This window comes from Calidris pugnax, unplaced genomic scaffold (genome assembly GCF_001431845.1).
Source record: "Calidris pugnax isolate Ruff unplaced genomic scaffold, ASM143184v1 scaffold44, whole genome shotgun sequence".
Lineage (NCBI taxonomy): Eukaryota > Metazoa > Chordata > Aves > Charadriiformes > Scolopacidae > Calidris > Calidris pugnax.
Window position 1 is genome coordinate 45,608,519 of NW_015094506.1, and position 14,781 is coordinate 45,623,299.

The following is a 14,781-nucleotide window of genomic DNA, read 5'->3' on the forward strand; positions in this document are numbered from 1 at the left end:
GTGAATTTTGCCATGTGTTTGGCTGAGAAAAAGAGAGAAAGAAGGAGATGGATCCCACTGGAAATTTAACTTTGATTTCTGTCGGCCTGAAGATACTCAAATGCCTGTTCAGGCCTTTTATAATTCTTTTAACAAAACTATTACTGCGGTATCAGAGACTGGTTTGTTCATTTGCAAATAACACTGCTTGATAAAGCTGTGATAAAGTTCACTGTTCATCTCTAGGTATCATCAGACAATAATCACCCTTGCACATATGATTATGTTCAATTAAGACCCATAGAAAGATTGTCTTTGTCATGAAGGAGCTTACTGAAGTAGGGAATAGAAGAAAATTTCATAAAATTACATAAAATTAATTCATCTAGCTGTTACTAATGTTACCATATTACAAGCAAGTGAAATCTATTTGTACGTTGCTAATTTAAAGGTTAAAATATTTTTAAAACTTAACATGTTTAGAAAAGAATACTTAAGGAACCCCAAATTACTTTAAAAGGCAGCGTTTACCATCTCATTTTTTCTACATCAGATAAGGACAGAACAGGTACATGCTCCACAGAAACAACAGGTTAAGGAGCATTCTGTCTAAACAGAATATAACTATTTAACTTTAGAGTTGTCATGTCATTTGAATTATTATAACTTTCTGGTTTTCATCTGAGATACTATTACATGAACAAATATCTGTTAATGTATTCTTCACATGAAGGACATTTGGGATAAAATCCTAGCAATTTTAGGGGAGTTTTACTACTATCTCCTTAAGGCCAGCATTTCACTCACAGCAATGCTTTTACTGCACACCTGGAGGTAAGTGGAAATCAGAGGGATATTCTAGATGGTTTTCATTGCAAATCTTTGTGCAGACAGTTTTATAAATGCATACTCACTCCAATAAACCTAAAATGTCATTGCAGTACTGGTTTTGCTGAGGAAAAAATATAGAATAGCAATTTATCCCATACATACTAGATATGTACTGGAGAGGTGTTACAGAGTCTTAAATAACCACAGTGATGAATTAGACCCATTCCTTTGCACATGCAAATTTCAGCGTGCTGGATTACCTCTCAGGTATGTTAAAATCTAGCCCTAACATATTTTCACATTTAGCCAAATTAGCTCAAGTAGCTCAATATTCAGCCAAAAGTGATTATGTTCAGTCAACCTGAAAAAATTTTTTACAATGTTCATGAGCCCTTCAGACATGTTTAGGTCAGTTCCACCTGTAATCATTAGAATGGCATAAGATCATAATTACCTCTGCATTATGTTAAACACCTTACAGACTTTCCTGAAAGAGCGCTTTGACAATGAAGAAATCAAACCAGATTTATGGATGTCCTTAGAAGGTGGAAATACCTGTACCGAGTGTGGGATTCTCGCAGAAGACACAACTCTCTATTTTGGAGGTGCAACTGTGAGGCAGGCTGTCACTCAAGATCTGGACCTGCGGGGAGCAAAGTAGGTCATGTTTCCATGTCATTTTAATAGGGAACTCTTCTAAATGCTGACAAAGCAGCAGGTGACAGCTTGTAGTTCAGGGAATTCCGATGTGTTATCTCAGGTAGACACTAATTAGCTGATGATTCTCAAGGCACTGATGCTTTCAGATGGGTCACGGAGAGCAAGGTTCATCCTAGCACCAAGGTTCATCCCCTAGTGAAAGGGGTCTGCCATGCCTGGTGAAGCAGCAGCTTCCCTTCCCCACGGATGTCCCAGAGTCAGCAACACTGTCGTGCAAAGAGGTGAGATACCACAGTCTCCTGGGCATCTCTGTCTTCACCCTGGAGGCACCAGGTGACACCAGCCGTGTCACTCACTGAGTTCAGAATACAACCTCTGCTGGTTGTCCTTTTACCGGGTGCCCATCCTAGACCCACTCCACTCACATGCTGTAGAAAAGGATGACTTAACTGGAGACCAATGGAATTATGTCAGTTTAGGCACACTAAGAACAGAAGGCAACTTCAGCATCATTTCCCTTGGCTGTATGAATGCTTTAATGAAGCCACACACTCTTGCTTCTGTAATTCAGCAAGAATCCACTGAATCACACAACCTTTCAGCAAGGAAGGGGCCTACAGAATCTCTAGTCCAACCTCATGCTCATGCTCGAAGCCAAGACACTGAATTCAGATTAGGTTGCTCAAGGCTTTCACCCATTGGGTCTTGAACACCTCCAAGACACAGTCTCTCTGGACAGCTTATTCCAGTATTGAGTTACCCTCACAGTGATTATTTTTTTTTTCCCTGGTCATATCCAGTCAGAACCTCCTTTGTTTTGATGTATGACCACTGTCTCTCAGTCCCAGCCATCTTCTGCAGGCTGAATCAGCCCTGGTCTCTGAGCCTCTCCTCAGAGGGCACATGCTCCGGCCCAACCATTTCAGTGGCCTCCACTGACCTTGCCTCTCTTTCTTTTATGTCCTTCATTGCTGCCGAGGGTACCCTGTTAACTCATGTTTAGCCTCCCTGCCACCACGACTCCCAGGAACTGTTAGCAAAGCAGTTGCCATCCAGTCTGTCCCCAGCTGGTACCATTGCAAGGGGTTTGTCCCTCCTAGAGGCTAGACTTTGCTTAATTTCATGAGGTTCCCATGGGAATTACCAGACAATGCTTTTGGAAACCTTTGTTCTATTTGTACATTGCTGTTACTTGCTTAAAAACGCTGGCATTTTGTACACTTTCAGCACATCTCCTAAGAGCAAGCAAACGTCTCAATTTGTGCAGCTCTTTCACAGATGAAAACTTATACATTTACTCTTAGATTTCTACAGTACTGGGGAAGAATTGGGAGTGAAAACAACATGACAACGTGCCACAGACCAACTTGCAGAAAGGAGGGAGTACTGCTAGACTATTCCATTGATGGAGGCAAGTACATCTTGAAGTTTCAGCTAAGCTACAGCCTTGTTCTGTATTGGAGCACTGTGAATATCTGAGAAGTTGTCAGAAAGATGCAAAATAAGATTTACTTTAATTGTAAAGTTATTTTTGTCCTCGTAAAGCTTTTTCCCTATCTAAGATTTCCATCTGTTGCTCAGGAGTTTTCCATAACCCTCCTGCCTGATTTCAGTAATGAGTGGCTTCCAGCCAATTTGATTCCTTTATACACATCCAAGATTACCCGTACAATGAGAAAGTTGCCAACTACCCCTAGAAGTTGTGATTTGTCTGTCAGAAGACCATAGCTATTATTTTTATTTTCTATTATCTTCCTTTAATATTTTAGAATATTCTACCATAAACTTTTTGGTGGTGTTTTTTTTTTTTACTAAACCTGCACCTTTTTATTTTAGGGATATCCTGGACTTTGCTTCATGAGATGGATTACCAAAAATACATCTCAGTCAGGCATGACTACATCCTCCTCCCCGAACACGCTCTGACCAACACGACCCGCCTGCGCTGGTGGCAGCCTTTTACCATCAGCAACGGGATGGTGGTCTCAGGCCCCGAGCGGGCGCAGTGGGCGCTGGATAACATCCTCATCGGGGGGGCAGAGATCAACCCCAGCCAGCTGGTAGACACGTTTGATGACGGTAAGACAGGCTGTGACAGCTAATCTGCTGCCTGCCCTTATCTTATCTAAGATAAGCCCTGTGAGCTTGCAAGCACACTTTTTCTTTTCTTTAACTCTGCAACTTTTTTCATTTTGTAAACTCATGCTGATTATATACTATTCTTTACGCTACTAATACAAGTGTGTAAATATATATACACATACATTCAGATATGCATGTACATGTATATGTATATATATATGTATATCCCTATAAGAAAAACAAAAAAAAATATTTCGGTTCAACACATTTCATTTAAATTCCTGCATCGTACATTCAGATATGCATGTATATGTATATATATGTATATCCCTATAAGAAAAAAAAATAAATTTCAGTTCAACACATTTCATTTAAATTCCTGCATAGGAAAGTTTTATTTAATCATATTTTTTAAAAATACTGTTACTTAAACTTTTTAATTACCTCTCTGGGGCTGATGTTTCTATTATGTCTGTTAGCAGCTTACTTATTGTATGTCATGACAGATATATTTAGTGTTTATACCAGGAAAATAATGTATCTAGTGATTCTGTTGGTTCATTACTAAAGCCTTGATGTTTACTCGGATAATGCAGTAATTGTCTTTAATTCATGTTAATAGAAGGCACTTCTCATGAAGAAAACTGGAGTTTTTACCCCAATGCAGTCAGGACTGCAGGGTTTTGTGGAAATCCATCATTCCATCTCTACTGGCCAAATAAGAAAAAGGACAAAACACACAACATCCTGTCCTCCAGGGAGCTCATTATACAGCCAGGATACATGATGCAGTTTAAAGTAAGAAATATTCTCTCTCTCCAAAGTACTGCATGCAATGAAAAATCATCTAATGTGTCTCCAGAAATTCTTCTTCTTCCAACTAGGATGCCCAATTGGATGAATAATTCATAATGATTTTTTACTAGAATTTGATGGAAATCCTGAAGTGTAGGTAATGGGAATCACAAAGGTTGCATGAATGTTAAATGTCAAATTATTCTGACTGCCTGTATGCTTTGGGGGTTACTGAGAGGGATTGGAAGTATAATCTTTTCTCCTGAAATTACTGGATCATAGATACAGTAGGAATTATTTTCTGAGATGAGAATACACAGTATGCAGAATATGCCCTTTTCCCCTAACCGGTGAATAAGCAGAAAAGACAAGGCAGAGGCAGGCTGGGGAAGAGTGGCATATGGAAAACACAAAAGTGCCCAAGTAGAAGTACCCCTTCTACTGCTCATGGCAAATGACCTAAACAATCAGAGAAACATTTCTGAATATTTCACTTTGTTTTAAGGTAGAATTCTGCACAGGGCCAAAGGCAACATGCAGTTGTTGTCCAGAAATGTTCTAGGCCTCATCATGCCTTAAATAAGCCAGTAACTAATATGAAAGCATATAATATGCTTTCATCCTTTTTCTTGTTACGTTTGTTTTCTTGCTTTTCTGTTTGACAAGACAGTTCCAGAATTTTCCATCTTCCACTAAGCAATATTTTCACCTTTTCTCAATATCGTTGCCTATTTTATATTGACTAATATATACAATAGGAAATGCCAAGGAGTTACCACATCTTTGTGTTTGAGAAACAATGTTTGTTTAGATATTTAATTTGAGCTTTAGGATTGCAGCGTTAGGATTCTGTTTGAAAATAACAGTAGCAATGAAGTAAAATTCATTAAGTAAAAGCAGTACCTGGAGTACTGCGTCTTTTGTTTTCCATCCAATTTTGATGGATTTTGTCTAAGACCTAAGTTGTGAATCTCTGTTATACACCCCATAAAGAAAAAGAAGGAGAGCAAGACTTCATTATATATCACATTAAATGTCTACCTGACTTGTTATAGCAGCCAATTTTATTTGTGCTATAGATTGTGGTTGGCTGTGAGGCAACTTCTTGTGGGGACCTCCACTCTGTGATGCTGGAGTACACGAAGGATGCCAGGTAAATGACAGCAGAATGCACAGACCTAAAAAAAAAATAGCATGATATTAAAAACCTAGAGGTCTTTTATTTATTAAAGCAATTACTTTGCTATTCATCTTGTAACAGGATCCGAACAAAGCCCATGAGCAAGCACTGGGATTTGTCTACATGACTCCCATAAATTCTCTTTATAATTTATCCCAGATGTTGACAGATTCATGGCATTGAGCTTGTAGTTACAGTCATGAACATGCTCCCGTTAAAATACACTTGTAGAAAACCACATTCACAGGAAAACTGTTGTCTTAGTATGATACAGGACTATATATTTAGGACAAAGCTCTAATGAAGTGGAGGTTGCTTAATTCCAATTTGGTCTTTAACTAGCAAACAATTAATAACACTGTCTCCTGTGCTGCAGTACAGTACTGCATTATAATTTGTAAAAGTGAAGGTATATTCTGTGCTCAAATGACTGTGTGTGAACATGGAGCAAATCCTGTTGGATTTTTTTTCTGAAAACAGTAAGAGACTAAGGAGCAGGCTCCTAAATAAATCATTCTGTCATGCCAGCCCAGAGGAGCTCTGGGTTGGACTCTTGTGTGTGTACTGCCACCAAGGGTTTCACATCACTGAGACCTTGGGCTGGAGAATCCTCCCTGGCTGCACCAGGCCTCTTACCTCTTGCATATCTGCAGCTACAGAGCATGGAAACTATTGCTGACAGTCTCTTGGGTTTGTTTAATAACACAGGCAATGCCATGACCCTTAGAAATTACCTGCTTCTCTTTCATTATTCTTTCAGTTGTTCTAAAACATTTTTTTGTTTGTTACCTACAGGACAGACTCATGGCAGCTCGTCCAGACACACTGTCTTCCTTCTTCATCTAATAGCATTGGCTGCTCCCCATTTCAGTTCCATGAAGCTACCATCTATAACTCTGTCAACAGCTCCATGTGGAGAAGAATAACTATCCAGCTGCCTGATCATGTCTCATCCAGGTAGGTTACTGAAAGGTCACCTCACTGTGGGCCTATAAAATGTCAGCTGTCTTGCTGGCACTGTTCACTTGGAACAACTGGTGAATTAAAAATGCTTCTTTATTGCTGGATTTAGTGTCTACTGCCAATGATGTGGCAGCCACCCATCCAGGGTGGATCTTTCCAGTTATTGAAGTCACAACCACTTCATACCACATTTTTCATTACATCTACTACTGGCATATATGACCGTCACTGTAGAGATGCGTTTAATTGCTAGGTGTTATAATATGGTGTTTGGATTTGATATTTGCAGTGCAACCCAGTTCAGGTGGATTCAGAAAGGAGAAGAACTAGAGAAGCAAAGCTGGGCAATTGACCATGTGTACATTGGGGAAGCGTGCCCCAAGCTCTGCAGTGGCCACGGATACTGTACGACTGGAGCCATTTGCATTTGTGACGAAGGATACCAAGGTTTCACTTCTTTAATTTCTTTTTTATACATCTGCTGCAGCCTAACTAGCTAATGTAGCTCAAAATTAAACAAAAAGATAAAGACAGAGGTATGTAATATGTCTAAATTTTTTTTTTGTGGTTGGACTCGATGATCTCAAAGGTCCCTTCCAACCATGAATATTCTGTGATTCTAAATTCATCACTGAAATGCGTATATATTTATTACTAATTTGACAGAGCTGCAAATAACAGCTCTTTCCTCCCTTTACTCTTTCTGGATTGAGTCAGTAGTCTCTCCTGTCTGGCTTTGTATGTAAAGCCCATTCAGCCTTCATTGAAAGCAGAACAAGGCTACTTGCTCACCCAGAAATGGTTTCCACCCCTGTGCTCCTTCCGAGGATGTGCTTACCCCCAGGGGATGTGTACTTTGGATCCAGATGTTGGTGACTGGCCCCTGTAAGGTACTCACATCTGTGCCCCTCCAGGACAGAGGTCTAATCCAGCAACGCAGCCAAGCACATGCCGAATGGTACCTGAGTGCCCTCATTAAATTTTAAGTGCTTTGCGGGAGTGGAGCCAGTGTTTAATGTCTTCCTGGACAGAGTCTTATAACTTCATAAGATCAGATCCCTTCCCTGTTTTAGACGCATTTTCCTTCAACCGGCAATTTGAGGTTTGTTACACTGGCATCAGTGCAAAATAGGAGAAACCCTATTGCAGTTAGTGAAGTTATACTGCTGCAAAAAATAAGACTCACAGCCTCAACTTTCTAAAAGTGAACGTGGTACAGCAATGTGTACATTATTAATGGAGCTGATGAAATATATTCAGCCTCTAGTCACACTGTATATTGGGCCCACAACCTTGAATTGGAATTACAACAAACTGTAACTCAATCTTCTCAATTCTTTTGATTTTTGTGTGTTTTATAACTTCACTGTGTCATTTTTAGGTGATGACTGCTCTGTTTTTAGCCATGACCTCCCCAGTTATATTAAAGATAATTTTGAATCTGAAAGAGTCACTGAAATAAACTGGGAAACCATTCAGGGGGGCGTGATAGGGAATGGATGCGGACAGCTGGCACCCTATGCCCACGGAGATTCACTCTATTTTAATGGATGTCAAATACGACAAGCTGTGACTAAGCCACTGGATCTCACCCGAGCAAGGTAATACTTTGAGCCCAAAATACTCTTTCAGCAGCAGCTCATGAGAAAGGAAACTCTTTATATGTACATGCAGTCCTGTGGGCCAGCGTTGATGAGCATGGACTGACCTGGCTCTGCTACGCAGTCAGATGTGGCTGGCAGATAAACATTAGGGTTGGCAAAACGCTTTGTGACTTCCATTTGGGAGATGGAGAGTGAGGAGGAAGCGATGTCAGATGAAAAGGTCAGATGTTTTCGTCATGCCCTACAGAGCACTGTCTAGTAAGCCAGGACTGACAATGAATCTGTTGGCAATGACCGGACACCAGACTGTCTGGACCAGTGCCTGATCTGATAAGACAAATCCCATGTTTGTATCTGCCTCCATGACGGTCATGACTAAAGATGCTATTAGTAATTACGGGCTCATTTTCCCACTTCAGTTGTCAAATAGAATTATATTCACCTGGCAATGAACAGGAGTAGCTTTTTCATCTATTGAGACTCTTTGGCCATGGAAAAACAAATGCAACCAGCCTGTGCTGGCTCTTAACAGAGTGACAGTTTTCTGGACTGGTTTGTATTTAGTTGTCCAGAGCAAGATTAGAAACAAGATGAACTGGCAAATGGGACAGATAAATTAGGCTTTTCCTTCCTCATTTGAACACTCAGGTAGAATATGAGAAATCTTTTAGGAACTTTATTATATTCAACGTCTATTTGCCCTTTTTTAGTTTTTCATACACTCATTTGCATGTTTATACTGTTTATGTATCTTGGTTTTGTGCAGATCCATTGTAAAATTGGATCTATTGTCTCCAACTACATGGCAATGGGTTATACACAGTAAACTACTATGAAATAGGAGCTGTGTTTTAGAGATGTAAGAACAGTTTATTTTGCATGTTAAAAGTAATGATTCTTGAGGATGCTCAAACTTTTAATAAGGTAACTGCAATAAACCTGGGAATGCTATTGTTCCTGTTTGAATACCTTTTGCATATTGAAAATACCTTTTCTCTCTGTGTTTTACAGCAAAATTATGTTTGTTTTGCAAATTGGAAGCATTTCACAAACAGACAGTTGCAACACCAATCTGAGTGATCCTAACACTGTAGACAAGGCAGTGCTCCTCCAATACAGTGTAAATAATGGAATTACATGGCAAGTAATTGCACAGCATCAGCCAAAGGATATCTAAGATTTCCATCTGTTGCTCAGGAGTTTTCCATAACCCTCCTGCCTGATTTCAGTAATGAGTGGCTTCCAGCCAATTTGATTCCTTTATACACATCCAAGATTACCCGTACAATGAGAAAGTTGCCAACTACCCCTAGAAGTTGTGATTTGTCTGTCAGAAGACCATAGCTATTATTTTTATTTTCTATTATCTTCCTTTAATATTTTAGAATATTCTACCATAAACTTTTTGGTGGTGTTTTTTTTTTTTACTAAACCTGCACCTTTTTATTTTAGGGATATCCTGGACTTTGCTTCATGAGATGGATTACCAAAAATACATCTCAGTCAGGCATGACTACATCCTCCTCCCCGAACACGCTCTGACCAACACGACCCGCCTGCGCTGGTGGCAGCCTTTTACCATCAGCAACGGGATGGTGGTCTCAGGCCCCGAGCGGGCGCAGTGGGCGCTGGATAACATCCTCATCGGGGGGGCAGAGATCAACCCCAGCCAGCTGGTAGACACGTTTGATGACGGTAAGACAGGCTGTGACAGCTAATCTGCTGTCTGCCCTTATCTTATCTAAGATAAGCCCTGTGAGCTTGCAAGCACACTTTTTCTTTTCTTTAACTCTGCAACTTTTTCATTTTGTAAACTCATGCTGTTTATATACTATTCTTTACGCTACTAATACAAGTGTGTAAATATATATACACGTACATTCAGATATGCATGTATATGTATATATATGTATATCCCTATAAGAAAAAAAAATAAATTTCAGTTCAACACATTTCATTTAAATTCCTGCATAGGAAAGTTTTATTTAATCATATTTTTTAAAAATACTGTTACTTAAACTTTTTAATTACCTCTCTGGGGCTGATGTTTCTATTATGTCTGTTAGCAGCTTACTTATTGTATGTCATGACAGATATATTTAGTGTTTATACCAGGAAAATAATGTATCTAGTGATTCTGTTGGTTCATTACTAAAGCCTTGATGTTTACTCGGATAATGCAGTAATTGTCTTTAATTCATGTTAATAGAAGGCACTTCTCATGAAGAAAACTGGAGTTTTTACCCCAATGCAGTCAGGACTGCAGGGTTTTGTGGAAATCCATCATTCCATCTCTACTGGCCAAATAAGAAAAAGGACAAAACACACAACATCCTGTCCTCCAGGGAGCTCATTATACAGCCAGGATACATGATGCAGTTTAAAGTAAGAAATATTCTCTCTCTCCAAAGTACTGCATGCAATGAAAAATCATCTAATGTGTCTCCAGAAATTCTTCTTCTTCCAACTAGGATGCCCAATTGGATGAATAATTCATAATGATTTTTTACTAGAATTTGATGGAAATCCTGAAGTGTAGGTAATGGGAATCACAAAGGTTGCATGAATGTTAAATGTCAAATTATTCTGACTGTCTGTATGCTTTGGGGGTTACTGAGAGGGATTGGAAGTATAATCTTTTCTCCTGAAATTACTGGATCATAGATACAGTAGGAATTATTTTCTGAGATGAGAATACACAGTATGCAGAATATGCCCTTTTCCCCTAACCGGTGAATAAGCAGAAAAGACAAGGCAGAGGCAGGCTGGGGAAGAGTGGCATATGGAAAACACAAAAGTGCCCAAGTAGAAGTACCCCTTCTACTGCTCATGGCAAATGACCTAAACAATCAGAGAAACATTTCTGAATATTTCACTTTGTTTTAAGGTAGAATTCTGCACAGGGCCAAAGGCAACATGCAGTTGTTGTCCAGAAATGTTCTAGGCCTCATCATGCCTTAAATAAGCCAGTAACTAATATGAAAGCATATAATATGCTTTCATCCTTTTTCTTGTTACGTTTGTTTTCTTGCTTTTCTGTTTGACAAGACAGTTCCAGAATTTTCCATCTTCCACTAAGCAATATTTTCACCTTTTCTCAATATCGTTGCCTATTTTATATTGACTAATATATACAATAGGAAATGCCAAGGAGTTACCACATCTTTGTGTTTGAGAAACAATGTTTGTTTAGATATTTAATTTGAGCTTTAGGATTGCAGCGTTAGGATTCTGTTTGAAAATAACAGTAGCAATGAAGTAAAATTCATTAAGTAAAAGCAGTACCTGGAGTACTGCGTCTTTTGTTTTCCATCCAATTTTGATGGATTTTGTCTAAGACCTAAGTTGTGAATCTCTGTTATACACCCCGTAAAGAAAAAGAAGGAGAGCAAGACTTCATTATATATCACATTAAATGTCTACCTGACTTGTTATAGCAGCCAATTTTATTTGTGCTATAGATTGTGGTTGGCTGTGAGGCAACTTCTTGTGGGGACCTCCACTCTGTGATGCTGGAGTACACGAAGGATGCCAGGTAAATGACAGCAGAATGCACAGACCTAAAAAAAAAATAGCATGATATTAAAAACCTAGAGGTCTTTTATTTATTAAAGCAATTACTTTGCTATTCATCTTGTAACAGGATCCGAACAAAGCCCATGAGCAAGCACTGGGATTTGTCTACATGACTCCCATAAATTCTCTTTATAATTTATCCCAGATGTTGACAGATTCATGGCATTGAGCTTGTAGTTACAGTCATGAACATGCTCCCGTTAAAATACACTTGTAGAAAACCACATTCACAGGAAAACTGTTGTCTTAGTATGACACAGGACTATATATTTAGGACAAAGCTCTAATGAAGTGGAGGTTGCTTAATTCCAATTTGGTCTTTAACTAGCAAACAATTAATAACACTGTCTCCTGTGCTGCAGTACAGTACTGCATTATAATTTGTAAAAGTGAAGGTATATTCTGTGCTCAAATGACTGTGTGTGAACATGGAGCAAATCCTGTTGGATTTTTTTTCTGAAAACAGTAAGAGACTAAGGAGCAGGCTCCTAAATAAATCATTCTGTCATGCCAGCCCAGAGGAGCTCTGGGTTGGACTCTTGTGTGTGTACTGCCACCAAGGGTTTCACATCACTGAGACCTTGGGCTGGAGAATCCTCCCTGGCTGCACCAGGCCTCTTACCTCTTGCATATCTGCAGCTACAGAGCATGGAAACTATTGCTGACAGTCTCTTGGGTTTGTTTAATAACACAGGCAATGCCATGACCCTTAGAAATTACCTGCTTCTCTTTCATTATTCTTTCAGTTGTTCTAAAACATTTTTTTGTTTGTTACCTACAGGACAGACTCATGGCAGCTCGTCCAGACACACTGTCTTCCTTCTTCATCTAATAGCATTGGCTGCTCCCCATTTCAGTTCCATGAAGCTACCATCTATAACTCTGTCAACAGCTCCATGTGGAGAAGAATAACTATCCAGCTGCCTGATCATGTCTCATCCAGGTAGGTTACTGAAAGGTCACCTCACTGTGGGCCTATAAAATGTCAGCTGTCTTGCTGGCACTGTTCACTTGGAACAACTGGTGAATTAAAAATGCTTCTTTATTGCTGGATTTAGTGTCTACTGCCAATGATGTGGCAGCCACCCATCCAGGGTGGATCTTTCCAGTTATTGAAGTCACAACCACTTCATACCACATTTTTCATTACATCTACTACTGGCATATATGACCGTCACTGTAGAGATGCGTTTAATTGCTAGGTGTTATAATATGGTGTTTGGATTTGATATTTGCAGTGCAACCCAGTTCAGGTGGATTCAGAAAGGAGAAGAACTAGAGAAGCAAAGCTGGGCAATTGACCATGTGTACATTGGGGAAGCGTGCCCCAAGCTCTGCAGTGGCCACGGATACTGTACGACTGGAGCCATTTGCATTTGTGACGAAGGATACCAAGGTTTCACTTCTTTAATTTCTTTTTTATACATCTGCTGCAGCCTAACTAGCTAATGTAGCTCAAAATTAAACAAAAAGATAAAGACAGAGGTATGTAATATGTCTAAATTTTTTTTTTGTGGTTGGACTCGATGATCTCAAAGGTCCCTTCCAACCATGAATATTCTGTGATTCTAAATTCATCACTGAAATGCGTATATATTTATTACTAATTTGACAGAGCTGCAAATAACAGCTCTTTCCTCCCTTTACTCTTTCTGGATTGAGTCAGTAGTCTCTCCTGTCTGGCTTTGTATGTAAAGCCCATTCAGCCTTCATTGAAAGCAGAACAAGGCTACTTGCTCACCCAGAAATGGTTTCCACCCCTGTGCTCCTTCCGAGGATGTGCTTACCCCCAGGGGATGTGTACTTTGGATCCAGATGTTGGTGACTGGCCCCTGTAAGGTACTCACATCTGTGCCCCTCCAGGACAGAGGTCTAATCCAGCAACGCAGCCAAGCACATGCCGAATGGTACCTGAGTGCCCTCATTAAATTTTAAGTGCTTTGCGGGAGTGGAGCCAGTGTTTAATGTCTTCCTGGACAGAGTCTTATAACTTCATAAGATCAGATCCCTTCCCTGTTTTAGACGCATTTTCCTTCAACCGGCAATTTGAGGTTTGTTACACTGGCATCAGTGCAAAATAGGAGAAACCCTATTGCAGTTAGTGAAGTTATACTGCTGCAAAAAATAAGACTCACAGCCTCAACTTTCTAAAAGTGAACGTGGTACAGCAATGTGTACATTATTAATGGAGCTGATGAAATATATTCAGCCTCTAGTCACACTGTATATTGGGCCCACAACCTTGAATTGGAATTACAACAAACTGTAACTCAATCTTCTCAATTCTTTTGATTTTTGTGTGTTTTATAACTTCACTGTGTCATTTTTAGGTGATGACTGCTCTGTTTTTAGCCATGACCTCCCCAGTTATATTAAAGATAATTTTGAATCTGAAAGAGTCACTGAAATAAACTGGGAAACCATTCAGGGGGGCGTGATAGGGAATGGATGCGGACAGCTGGCACCCTATGCCCACGGAGATTCACTCTATTTTAATGGATGTCAAATACGACAAGCTGTGACTAAGCCACTGGATCTCACCCGAGCAAGGTAATACTTTGAGCCCAAAATACTCTTTCAGCAGCAGCTCATGAGAAAGGAAACTCTTTATATGTACATGCAGTCCTGTGGGCCAGCGTTGATGAGCATGGACTGACCTGGCTCTGCTACGCAGTCAGATGTGGCTGGCAGATAAACATTAGGGTTGGCAAAACGCTTTGTGACTTCCATTTGGGAGATGGAGAGTGAGGAGGAAGCGATGTCAGATGAAAAGGTCAGATGTTTTCGTCATGCCCTACAGAGCACTGTCTAGTAAGCCAGGACTGACAATGAATCTGTTGGCAATGACCGGACACCAGACTGTCTGGACCAGTGCCTGATCTGATAAGACAAATCCCATGTTTGTATCTGCCTCCATGACGGTCATGACTAAAGATGCTATTAGTAATTACGGGCTCATTTTCCCACTTCAGTTGTCAAATAGAATTATATTCACCTGGCAATGAACAGGAGTAGCTTTTTCATCTATTGAGACTCTTTGGCCATGGAAAAACAAATGCAACCAGCCTGTGCTGGCTCTTAACAGAGTGACAGTTTTCTGGACTGGTTTGT

The 14,781-nt window shown here is 39.9% G+C and overlaps 1 protein-coding gene across 1 annotated transcript in view; it reads left to right on the forward strand.

The window, feature by feature from the left end:
• The window catches only part of RELN (reelin), a 295,055-nt gene that overhangs the window by 268,618 nt on the left and 11,656 nt on the right, over positions 1–14,781 (forward strand). The window contains exons 54-68 of the mRNA XM_014963370.1: positions 1,292–1,467; positions 2,775–2,881; positions 3,307–3,549; positions 4,175–4,350; positions 5,427–5,500; positions 6,323–6,484; positions 6,780–6,937; positions 7,872–8,091; positions 9,106–9,269; positions 9,547–9,789; positions 10,304–10,479; positions 11,556–11,629; positions 12,452–12,613; positions 12,909–13,066; positions 14,001–14,220. Coding sequence (XP_014818856.1) covers positions 1,292–1,467; positions 2,775–2,881; positions 3,307–3,549; positions 4,175–4,350; positions 5,427–5,500; positions 6,323–6,484; positions 6,780–6,937; positions 7,872–8,091; positions 9,106–9,269; positions 9,547–9,789; positions 10,304–10,479; positions 11,556–11,629; positions 12,452–12,613; positions 12,909–13,066; positions 14,001–14,220 — 2,513 coding nt within the window. The remainder of the gene's footprint in view (positions 1–1,291; positions 1,468–2,774; positions 2,882–3,306; positions 3,550–4,174; positions 4,351–5,426; positions 5,501–6,322; positions 6,485–6,779; positions 6,938–7,871; positions 8,092–9,105; positions 9,270–9,546; positions 9,790–10,303; positions 10,480–11,555; positions 11,630–12,451; positions 12,614–12,908; positions 13,067–14,000; positions 14,221–14,781) is intronic.